This window comes from Frankliniella occidentalis, unplaced genomic scaffold (assembly GCF_000697945.3).
Source record: "Frankliniella occidentalis isolate FOCC.00 unplaced genomic scaffold, Focc_3.1 Scaffold64, whole genome shotgun sequence".
Classification (NCBI taxonomy): Eukaryota; Metazoa; Arthropoda; class Insecta; order Thysanoptera; family Thripidae; genus Frankliniella; species Frankliniella occidentalis.
In genome coordinates, this window is record NW_026267194.1 from 575,547 (window position 1) to 586,217 (window position 10,671).

General features: G+C 37.8%; 5 protein-coding genes across 6 annotated transcripts in view; 2 read left to right on the forward strand and 3 right to left on the reverse strand.

The window, feature by feature from the left end:
• The window catches only part of LOC113217273 (uncharacterized), a 9,477-nt gene extending 8,866 nt beyond the window's left edge, over nt 1–611 (forward strand). The window contains exon 8 of the mRNA XM_026437090.2: nt 4–611. Within this exon, the coding sequence (XP_026292875.1) occupies nt 4–558 (555 nt within the window). The 3' untranslated portion in view covers nt 559–611. The remainder of the gene's footprint in view (nt 1–3) is intronic.
• A 135-nt stretch (nt 612–746) lies between these two features.
• Nucleotides 747–2,582, reverse strand: LOC127749548 (mitochondrial import inner membrane translocase subunit Tim17-B). Its single transcript, XM_052268149.1, has 2 exons — nt 2,424–2,582; nt 747–1,989 (listed from the first exon to the last, which is right to left on the reverse strand). The coding sequence occupies exon 2, from the start codon at nt 1,963–1,965 to the stop codon at nt 1,450–1,452; it is 516 nt and encodes a 171-aa protein (XP_052124109.1). The 5' UTR covers nt 1,966–1,989; nt 2,424–2,582; the 3' UTR covers nt 747–1,449.
• A 32-nt stretch (nt 2,583–2,614) lies between these two features.
• On the reverse strand, nt 2,615–5,476 carry LOC113217274 (pre-mRNA-splicing regulator WTAP). 2 transcript variants are annotated; one of them, XM_026437091.2, is made up of 4 exons: nt 5,328–5,476; nt 4,646–4,991; nt 4,108–4,566; nt 2,615–4,018 (listed from the first exon to the last, which is right to left on the reverse strand). In XM_026437091.2, exons 2-4 carry the CDS (start codon nt 4,974–4,976, stop codon nt 3,366–3,368), a joined length of 1,443 nt encoding a protein of 480 aa, XP_026292876.1. In that variant the 5' UTR covers nt 4,977–4,991; nt 5,328–5,476; the 3' UTR covers nt 2,615–3,365. The 2 variants fall into 2 exon arrangements, with proteins under 2 accessions (XP_026292876.1, XP_026292877.1); XM_026437092.2 differs by having other exon boundaries at nt 5,228–5,369.
• Nucleotides 5,440–7,918, forward strand: LOC113217271 (probable ATP-dependent RNA helicase DDX56). The gene is made up of 8 exons (XM_026437088.2): nt 5,440–5,648; nt 5,809–5,970; nt 6,044–6,178; nt 6,267–6,457; nt 6,543–6,803; nt 6,884–7,057; nt 7,130–7,754; nt 7,834–7,918. The coding sequence occupies exons 1-8, from the start codon at nt 5,589–5,591 to the stop codon at nt 7,894–7,896; spliced, it is 1,671 nt and encodes a 556-aa protein (XP_026292873.1). The 5' UTR covers nt 5,440–5,588; the 3' UTR covers nt 7,897–7,918.
• LOC113217272 (ovarian-specific serine/threonine-protein kinase Lok) lies at nt 7,908–10,347 on the reverse strand. The gene is made up of 8 exons (XM_026437089.1): nt 10,092–10,347; nt 9,576–9,908; nt 9,359–9,486; nt 9,159–9,281; nt 8,866–9,081; nt 8,575–8,786; nt 8,301–8,496; nt 7,908–8,226 (listed from the first exon to the last, which is right to left on the reverse strand). The coding sequence occupies exons 1-8, from the start codon at nt 10,237–10,239 to the stop codon at nt 8,062–8,064; spliced, it is 1,521 nt and encodes a 506-aa protein (XP_026292874.1). The 5' UTR covers nt 10,240–10,347; the 3' UTR covers nt 7,908–8,061.
• Nucleotides 10,348–10,671: the final 324 nt, after the last annotated feature.

Below are 10,671 nucleotides of genomic sequence, written 5' to 3' on the forward strand. Positions count from 1 at the left end.
CAGGATGATTATTATCTAAGAGAAAACCAGACAGTCATGCTATTTCAGCTGTCACATGCAACTAATTTTTGGATCCAAACCCTTGATAGTGTCTTCAGAAAAATCGAAGACCTTGCTCAACTTGTCCATTGGAGCGACATGAGTTTTGAGCAATCTGAGGGGTTTACTTTCCATCAGGAAAATGAATTGATTTGTAGAATGCAGAGCTATTTGGAGGAGCTTGAGTTGGGTTACTTTGTGTTTAGCCTGGCAAAAACTTTTCTGAAAAATACCAACCATTATATTGTTAGGGAAGGGGGCAAACAGGATTCTCAGAGAGACCAGACACAGAAGAATACACCAAGAACTATTGGTAATCTTTGGAGAAAACATTACAGTGCTGAGGTAAATTCCTTTAAAGTATCAGGTGATAAAAATGAGACGAGTGAGGTAAAATCCAAAGTAAATAGCTGGAGGCATCTTTTAAGTAATTCTTTTGAGAACAACCTGTTTCACAACTCATTAATTGCTGTAACTATCTGTGATTGTCTGCCGCTTCTGACAGCTTTAGATTTATGAGGAAATTTTAACATTGTTAGTTTTATGACATATAGAGGTGTGTAAACAAATGTCTTATTTACTTATCTAAAATGACCCTATTTAATGTGTAAATTGGCAGCTTTTTCTTTTTTTGGAGGTTCTGTTGTTTTTGTACACATTTTACAACATAATGAAGTGTGGGACCCTTGATAGAGATAATCATAGAATGCACTTGCAATATTTTTAATAACAAATAGCATAATACTAACATCAAATATGAGCTAGTCAATTTGCCATAAATTACATATTCCTTTACCACAACTCTCTTGTACTGATTAACAGATGACTGTAAAAATACTCAAATTCTCGTGCTGAAAGTCATGAAGCAAACATCAAAACATAAAACTACTCAAAAAGGTTTCAATTTTTGTAACGAGAAAGAGACCCATAAAAATTTCAAGCTAACACAAAGATGTTCATCATATTTTCATTAATAATGAAATAAGACATTTAAACTTCATCACAGCATTTCAGAGGTGTGTACTCAAGCAAATACAATTCAATTCAAATTTTAATCTGCAAACATGAAAGTTTGGGTCTCTTGTCTAATATCAAAATTTGGTTTCCACAAACATTCACTTGAGACTTCCCCAGTGAAGTCAATTACACACATTCATTCCTCCAACCTGCTCAGAGCCAAGTGTCAATCTGAGCAACAGCAAGTAATGGAACAGAGGGCAACATTTTTCTACATTTTCTTAAGTTTGTAGCAAATTCTTCAACTACTTACAAATTAACACTCAATTATAAACTTCTATGGCTTATAATTACTTGCAAAGTAAAAAAAAAAGTGAGGGAAGGGGAAAACTAAATATTTACAGATTTCTTTCACAATCACTTATGAAATAGATGATTCAACAGCACTAATATCTATTGGAACTCAGATTGTTGACTTGATGGACTTAGTGGCATTCCTGAAAAGGGAGGTGGCTGAGCATCTGCAGGGGGAGGCATTTGGGGCTGAAAATGCTCAGCTGTCATTCTAGTCATCCAAATGCCAACTCCTTCAATGAGAGCTAATAGGAGACCACCGACAGCAGCGCTTGCTGCCATTGGACCAGGCCCACTTCTTGCTGCTAACACTCCACCAGTCAGTGCACCACTCAAAATAGAATTCCATGGATCTTCTTTCTTGCGCAAGTGTGCCAAACTACAATCAAATGTAGAAAACATGCCTCCCCACACCGCAAAGCTACCTGCAATTACTGGTGACCTTTGTTGTATAGCTGATAAGCTTCCAGCCAAGCGTCTTGAGAGACCACTAGGGGCGTTACGGAAACCTCGAAAACTTTGAAACACTCCTCCTCCAATGGCTCCCATGGCAAATGCTCCGCCAATGTCATCCATGATTCGCCAGGGGCATGGTTCTCTTGTGTACTCCTCCATTATAAGTGGTGAAGACGGATCAGCCTGTAAACATCAATGGCACAAATACATTAGTTAAAAGACTGAAATGAACAAACAATGTTTCTATTTTAGAGCTCGCAGATGATGTGACTTAGGAATGGACATTGTCTGTGTTTAATTCCCTAACCCAACCCAATGGCCATCAGGGACATTTGATGACAAAAAAATCCATCCAATGAATCATGAGAACAATTATATTATTAAGATAAACAGAAATCGGTAAAATGATGGGACATAGGGGGTGAAAGACGAGTGAGCTAACACAATATCGATTAAAAGAAGATCTACTTGCACTTGCAGAAAGGGATGGTCTCCCTAGAGGGACTTTACATCAGAGGTTGCAGGTTGTTGAAAGGCATAGATTTTAAATTCCGCATTCAATCCTACTCTGCGCTGTTCACTTTTACTTAAACAAACGCAAACGGGGGTAAACTCACCTGGAACTATTAGTAAACTTGCTGACAAAATCAAGGGACCGTCAGCCGTCGGCCAAAATTTACAGGTTAGGTCTAAAGGACAGAAAAACAAAACACCGGCGTAAAGGAGGCAGCTCAAGGCCACGGCTATGGAAGATTGCGCCTGCGGATGCCGAAGGACTTAAAGAAAAGAAAGGGGCTCAAAGTCAAAATTTCAACCAAAAACAAAGTAAATTTATTTGATGTTTTAGCCTTGGTAGAAAATAAGGATAGTTAATCATCATTATCCAACATGGATGGAAGAATTGTACTCCCATCATACAATATTTCCCTGCTGCTCTACTAAATACAATGTCAAAAATCTTTCTCTCCTGTCAAACATTACTCCATGTCACAAGAAAGCATACATAAAACACATCGAAGTTGATACATAGTTGAGTCAAACTTGTTAAATAAATAAACAACTTCTTACCGTAAACTGTCAGTCAAATTGATCGCACAATAAAAATGGAGAAATCTCTTTGGATGTTTTCAAAACAGGTGTGTCACAGCTAGTTTTATCAAATTCTGGGAAATAATAAACAAGTAGGATTTTCTTGTTACAGTATTCAAGACTCACTTGCTTAAAGTGTAATTAAATGGGTATACTACATTTATATTATAATCATATCAATATCACAAATTTCTAAAACAAAAAAACATCTTTCTCAAAATTAATATGACAAATCATAACAATTCTTAGTTATTGATTCTTATTCATTACCTGAACATACCAGAGAAATGCAAAATTACATTTGTCTTGCATTGCCACATGAAGTACATGAAATAACATGGCTCTATGTCAAAGAAAGTTGCAACCTTTTAAAGTTGTAAAATAACTTTGTGATAAAGTCACGATTGTAGAAGAAATTGATAAAATATAAAATCCTGATTCTTCCCTAAATTATTAATCTAGGACACTTATTATACATTTTCATCATTTTTTTCATTGTTGCTCTCATCTAAACCCTCTACAATAGAGCCGTCTTTTGTACTGTCACTGGTTGAGAACGGTTTAATTTTCTTGCGCATGGGTGTGTCAAACTTTTCATCTAGATCCTCAGAACTTTTAGTCCGTTTCAAACCTGCACAGATATTTCTAGGGGAATTTCCTGATTCATCTTGAGCTGAATCTTGATTGGAATCGACCCCATTAGTCGGTTCTTTGGAGTCTTCCAACCAATCTCTTGTGCTCTCCTCTGGATAATCACCCTCCTCCTCCTCGTCCTCCCACTGGTGCCAGTCCTCACCTTCTTCACCCTCTTTCCAATCACCCCACGCTTCCCCTTCATCATTTTCTCCTGTATCTTTCCAATCTTTCTGGTCATCTGCTTCTGACTCGCACTCATTTTCGGCTTCATCTTCATCTTTGCCGTCCTCTTCAATTTGGTTTCCCTCTTCATCAGTGATTAACTTTGCATTTTTGTCTTTGGCTTTGACCTTCCGATATTTGTTTAACTTCCGTTCTAATGAAGATATAGTTTCTCGAGATTTTCGCAGCTCCTGCTGCAAGTAGTACACAGTACTTTGCATACCTTCAACATCCTCGTCAAGCTCTTGCAGAAACTCATCCAACTCTATAAAAAGGGATAAAGAAATAATAACACAGGCATGATTGAATGTTTCTTGTTGTACTGAATTTTGAGAGAATTAAAGAAAAACTTACCTGATTGAGATTTTTTGACCTCCAAGCTGAAACTTTTTTGAAGAGCCAGTTCTCCCTCCAGTTTTGCTACTCTACCACTGGCAACTTGTTTTCCAAGTTCCTCATTTTCTTGATATAGTTGTCTACACTTGGCCATTAGCCGTTTGCCTGTATTACTGTCAGGTGTGAATTTCCACGCGCTGAGTTCATTTTGAGTTTCTTCTAACTGTGCTCTGGCTGTGGCAAGTTCAGTTCTTAACTTTTGTAAAAGAAGGTTCACAGCTGGATCTAGAAATGCAGAGCGAAGACTTCCCGCAGATGGAGTTGCATTTGTTTTTAAATCAGTAATTTGTGCCATGAGTTCCTGTACTTCTTGTTCCTTTGTTGCCAAGCGTCGAATAACAGCTCTTTCTCTTGAACATGCCTCATGATGCTGTTGCTTAGAACGTTCTACATAAGCCTGAAGACTTGCATTTTCAACTAGAAAAGAAGAATTCAGCTTTCAAACGATTTATCTGGACAATATAATGTTGACTCTTTTTTGAAAGTCAGAACATACCTTCCTGGTTGGCAGCTTGGTTGTCGAGCCATTCGGTATAGACGTCTAAATCTTTCCAGTATTGGATCAGCTCAGGCAGGGACACCGACTCAAGCTCACTGACTGATAGCCTAGGTCTGGGTGGCTCTCCAATTTCACTGCGAGGAGAAGTTGAAGACCCTGCAGCAGAGTGCTCAGAGCATGGGGTGTCAGGAGCTGTTGGAATCCCTGGAGTTGTTGCAGCTGGTATTGATGCAGGTAATGAAGGTGTCAAGGATGGAGTTGGTGAATGACATGGTGAGGCTTCCTCCTCGTTGGGACCGGCAGCACTCTGTCTACTGTCCTCTGACATCTTCAATGAAGACAGCTGAGCAAAGTAATAGTTAGAAGCAAAAGTATTAGAAGTGTGATAATGACCGAGAAAACAACATCAGGAGTACTTAAACGGAAAGTAAAAAAAGGGGGACATAACTAACCCTTCACTCGAAATTAAGAAGAACAGTACCCGTTCAAGAGGTTTTAAAATATGACATACTTGTAATAATTCACCATAACCTAGAGGGAGTGATATTTTGATATTGAATGAAAGGGAAATTAGCCTACCTTGACAACTCTTAATTTGCAAATTTACTCCGACGGGAAGCCGACCAAACTATCATAATTCAAAGTTTGGAAAGCGATAAATCGTTGTAAGCAAACTTACCGCTTGATGTTGATTAAACTATAGTAATGTTGACAAACTTGCTGTTGGCAACATCTCAACAACGTCGCGTCTTTAAAATTTCTCATATCAAAAAACCCACCTAAATCTGCTGAGTGCTTTGTGTGATGTAACAGATGGCAGGATGCTCAGATTGTAGATCAACACGAAAACTTTCAAGAAGGAAGGAACCCACGTTTGAAGCTAATTTGAAGCAAAATCGTCTTGCCTCGATCGTAATTTTAATTTAGTGATTAGTCCAAAATGACGGAAAAACCTGCAATGAGTTTTCACGACATGGAAATTGATGATAGAATTTTAAAGGTGAGTAGTTAGATGTTTTTCCGTCCGTGTATGATAACCTCTCTAGTCATATGGTGTCATCGACATGAGTCTGTAGTGTATATATGTAGGCTTTCAGAGACTTTTATGGTGTTTCATGCAGCTTAGTTTTTATTGGCATTTGTTCTTCTCTTTTGTATAGGCTGTGGCAAAAGAAGGTTGGACAGAACCAACACTTATTCAAGAGCGAACAATTCCGCTATTCCTCCAAGGGAAAGATATTCTGATTCGTGCTCGTACTGGTTCAGGAAAGACTGGTGCATTTGCCATTCCTACTATTCAGAAAATATTAAACTCAAAATTGGTATGTATTCAGTGTTTTCAAGTGTTTTAGTTTACTGACTGATTTCTCATTATGTTTATTTACATTAACTCAGGTTGCTACTGAGCAAGCAGTCAAGGCCCTGGTACTTGCTCCTTCTAAAGAATTATGTCAGCAAATTGCAACAAATTTTCATCAGCTAACTTACAAATGTTCTAGGGATGTTCGTATTTTAGATATTTCTCCTCAGGTAAATGCAATTTTATTTCATTACTGTTATACCTGTTCGGTGCTTTCAGTTCTCAAAATTTTGTGCTCATGTGTTGCTTTTGCTACAGGTAGACATCAATGTCCAGCGACCCTTGCTCATAAGCAAGCCAGATATTGTTGTTTCTACTCCAGCACGGGCACTTCTTCATTTACAAGCGAGAAGCTTACTTCTTAAAGATAGTTTGGAAATTCTTGTAATTGATGAGGCAGATTTAATTTTTTCACATGGATATGAATCCGAACTCAAGGAATTACTTGGGTAACTTTTTGTTTAGTTCATAATTTAGTGAAATTCATTATTATTTTCAACATTTTGTGTTTATTACAAATTTTCAAAATTTCAGGTTTTTGCCCCCTGTTTACCAAGCCGTTTTGGCCAGTGCCACTTTGTCAGATGATGTGTTGCAGCTGAAGAAGCTGGTTCTTCACAATGCTGTGATCCTGAAACTAGAGGAACCATCTCTAGCACCTGCCTCTCAACTTCAGCACTATCATTTATCTGCCCAAGAGGATGACAAAGCTGCTATTCTGTATGCGCTCATCAAACTGCATTTAATCCGGGGCAAAACGATTATATTTGTCAACAATGTTGACCGGTGTTACAAGTAAGATTCTTGCTGATCTCACTTTATCAATCTAGCATCTAGCATTCCGACCTTTAACTTGTTATTCATCAACTACCCAGGCTAAAGCTATTTTTAGAGCAGTTTGGTGTCCCGACTGTAGTGCTTAACTCAGAACTGCCTGCTGTTACTCGATGCCACTCAGTGAATCAGTTTAATCAAGGAATATATGACATTATTATTGCATCTGATGAAGCAACACTTGATGAACCAGAAGAGGCTGGACCATCTAAAAAGTATGGTTTGTAACAATTCAATCAGTAATTGCTAAGGGGTTACAATTTTTACTTATCTGCTAATTCTTTCAGAAAAAAGAAGAAAACTGATGAACAGGATGAGAAACAAAGAAGCAAACGAAAGAAAGATAAAGAATCTGGAGTTTCTCGAGGCATTGACTTCCAATTTGTTTCTAATGTGATAAATTATGATTTCCCTCCAGACATAAATTCTTATGTCCATAGAGTGGGACGGACAGCTCGTGGCAAGAACAAGGGCACTGCTTTGTCATTTGTAAGTTTACGAGAACAGCCTCTGTTGGAAAAAGTCGAAGAACATTTAAATGATGAGCATGGCCAGGAGAAAGTACTGAAAGCCTATCAATTCAAGTTGGAGGAAGTGGAGGCCTTTAGGTACAGAGCTAGAGATGCTTGGAGAGCTGTCACAAGAATTGCTGTTAGAGAAGCACGGCTCAAGGAAATAAGACAAGAAATATTTAACTCGAATGCCCTCAAGAGTTATTTTGATGACAATCCTAGGGACTTCAGCTCTCTGCGGCATGATAAAGCATTGCACACTGTTAAACTCCAGTCTCATTTAGCAGATGTGCCTGAGTATATTGTACCAGATGCTTTAAAAAGACTTGCTGGTATTAGCAGTACTAGCCGAAAACGTCGTGCATATTACAACAAAAACTCATCTCAGGAACATTTCAATGTAAGTACTGCAGCCTATGAGCAGTGAAGCATCAAATTTTCTTTGGGGAAGCTATATTTCAATGTATATTTGTTTGCAGGCTAAGAAGAAAAACCCACTGCTAAGTTTGGAATTTGAAAAGTTTGGAAAAGGGAAAAAGTGAATAATAAATAATTTATCTATTACTAATTGTTTTAATTTTTAACTGAGGTCAAAAAATTACCATATATCTTCTATCAATATATTTGAGAACATTAACAAAAATTAAGTAAAACACAAATGATATCATAAAAATTTAAAAGTAATTAGGAACTTTTGTCATGCAAATTCAAAGTGTTCTGCGCTTCTTAGAAGGGGGACTTGGAAACCCTGCAAGGCTATCTTCTTCAACACTGCAACTGAATGTTGAGTCCACAGTCATGGTGCTGCTTGAAGAGTTACTCGAATCAAGAACTGAATACAATTCATTAGCTTTTTCAATCATTTCTTCATCCTGTGGAAGAGAAAAATAACATTCTGCAATCTGGTAAGACCATTGATGTTTTTACAATTGAAAAACTTAAATACCTGTAACCAAAGCATCTGGTAAATTTCTCGAACTCTGATCCTTTCATTAGGGTCCTTAGTTAACATTCTATTGATCACAGCCTTCGCATCTTCCGATGTATTATTCCAGTCCGTCGAATCCAGATCAAATACTGCTTCCCTTATTAGTTCATCTACATTACCGGTGTCAGTGTAGAATGGCTCAACACCTGATAAACTAAGAAGATATATGGTATCAATTATGTTATCATAATATCATAGATCAAAATAGCAATACTCCACAGACTTCACTCACCACAAATATAAAATGACACCCATGGACCATACATCCACTTGCTCTGTATATTCATAGGATCCTGCCCCTTCAATAACTTCGGGTGCAAGGAACATCTTTGTTCCACAAAGTGTCTTCATCATAGTTGCAGGTGATAAGACTTTAGATAAACCAAAATCAGTAATTTTTAAGATGGTTTCCTTCTGATCACTTGCTAACAGAATATTGGCTGGCTGCATAAGGAATATTCATTCTCATCATCAATTAAATTTTGAAAATTCTGTGTTCTACTCTGTGGGATGATGTTCTTACCTTGAGATCTCTATGGATGATGCCCTGTCTGTGGAGATACTGAACTCCTTGAAGTATTTGGTAAAAGTAGAGCTTTGACAATTTTTCCTCGAGCTGTTCATTGTTTTGTCTTGCTCTTTCCAGCCGGTGCTCAAGATCTTTCCCTTCCATATATTCTAATACTAAAAAGTGCTCTTTTTTGCAATCAAGAACGTCAACAAGCTGGATGACATTGGGCTGCAAGTACACATAGTAAGGTATTATAATAAACATTTTCAAAACAAAGAAGATTGTAAAAAAATGTTCATACATACATGTTTTACAGACTGAAGTATATCTAACTCATTGACTAATTTTTTCTGAAGACTATTCAACATGCGGTTATTGACAAATGTGTCTTTAAGAATAGTTTTCATAGCACAAGGTTTCCCATTTTCCTAAGACAACAAAAGTTAACAACTTTAACAACATGTTAGGCACTTAGTACATGAGGGTAATAGATAGTATTACTAACCTTGTCAAACACCAGTGATACTTCCCCAAAGGTGCCAGCCCCAAGTCTAACAGTCACTTGATATTTTTTACGAATAGAGTAGGGTATTTGACTAGAGATTGATACCAAAGGGTCAATAAATATAAATGCTGCAAAGCGGTAAAGCACGGAATGAATAGAAGCAGAAGTGGTTTAATGACATCAATTATTACTTCATCAAAGGCTGAGCACAAATTACCATCATAGTTTGGCACTGACTTCCCATCGGGAAAACCAATTACATCATTGGTCTTCAGTACTCTCCATTTAAGAGCATCAGACCATCTTTTCATGCAGTGCCCATTAATGTAGGTTCCATTGGTGCTCCGGTCAAAGATTCTCACTTGAGTAGTATGAACACCCAAAACTCGAACTTCTACCCTTCGGATTTCAAAATGTACCCTGCTGCACTTAAGAAATGTGTTTGTCGGAAGATCGCTTCTTTCCAAAACAACATCAGCACCAACTTCTAGATGATCATCGATCTTTTTGAAGCGTGCCACTCCAACTTTGACAGAATTGTTTACTAGGTCTGTGGGTACATAAAAATTGAATGAGAACCTGACAGAATTACAGAAGTTCACGGAAAGCTCATGACTACCAAGCGGTTAAACAACGCCATAATATTAAGTGACTAAAACAAAGCAAATCTTAAGGTAAAAACAATGGCAATGGTAAAAACTGCTAGTGAAAGCTACAACAAAGGACACCTTACCAATCTTTCGAAGCGACGACCTCATCGGGTAGAGCCGGCCCCAGTATTCTGGTTGCTGCTGCGATTGCTGAGACTCTTGAAAACCACTGTCTTGGCTGTCCCAAGTGTACTCCACGGGTTCAGTGTTTTGTTGGCTGTCAAATTCCATTTTTTTTAAAGCCAGTTAAAAAATTGGACTCAAGCCTCAGTCAAATTTGACGACGATACGACCCAAACACAAATGCCTTGTCCATGCCGGGGTTGGTGGTTGAGTGGGAGGGGGTGGAGGGAGGAGTTCGGCGGCAAAACAGGTGAATCAACTGAGCAGCGTGACGTTTACTCCTTTTTGGGACGTCTGAGAAGCCGTTTATTTGTTTTAGGATAACGTCTCAAATTTTTAATAAAATAGTAGCCTTTTTTGTGTGTAATGTTTAATAAGAAAGAGAGATGGTCAAATAAAATTCACCGACTGGGATTCTTAGGTTGGCACGCTACAATTTTACTTTATTTGCGCGTTATTTAAAATCTCAATTTTACAAGGAAGAAAAAGAAGAGCAACGACGCAAAGATTAATGTCATTTTAATATTTTCTTAAAATATC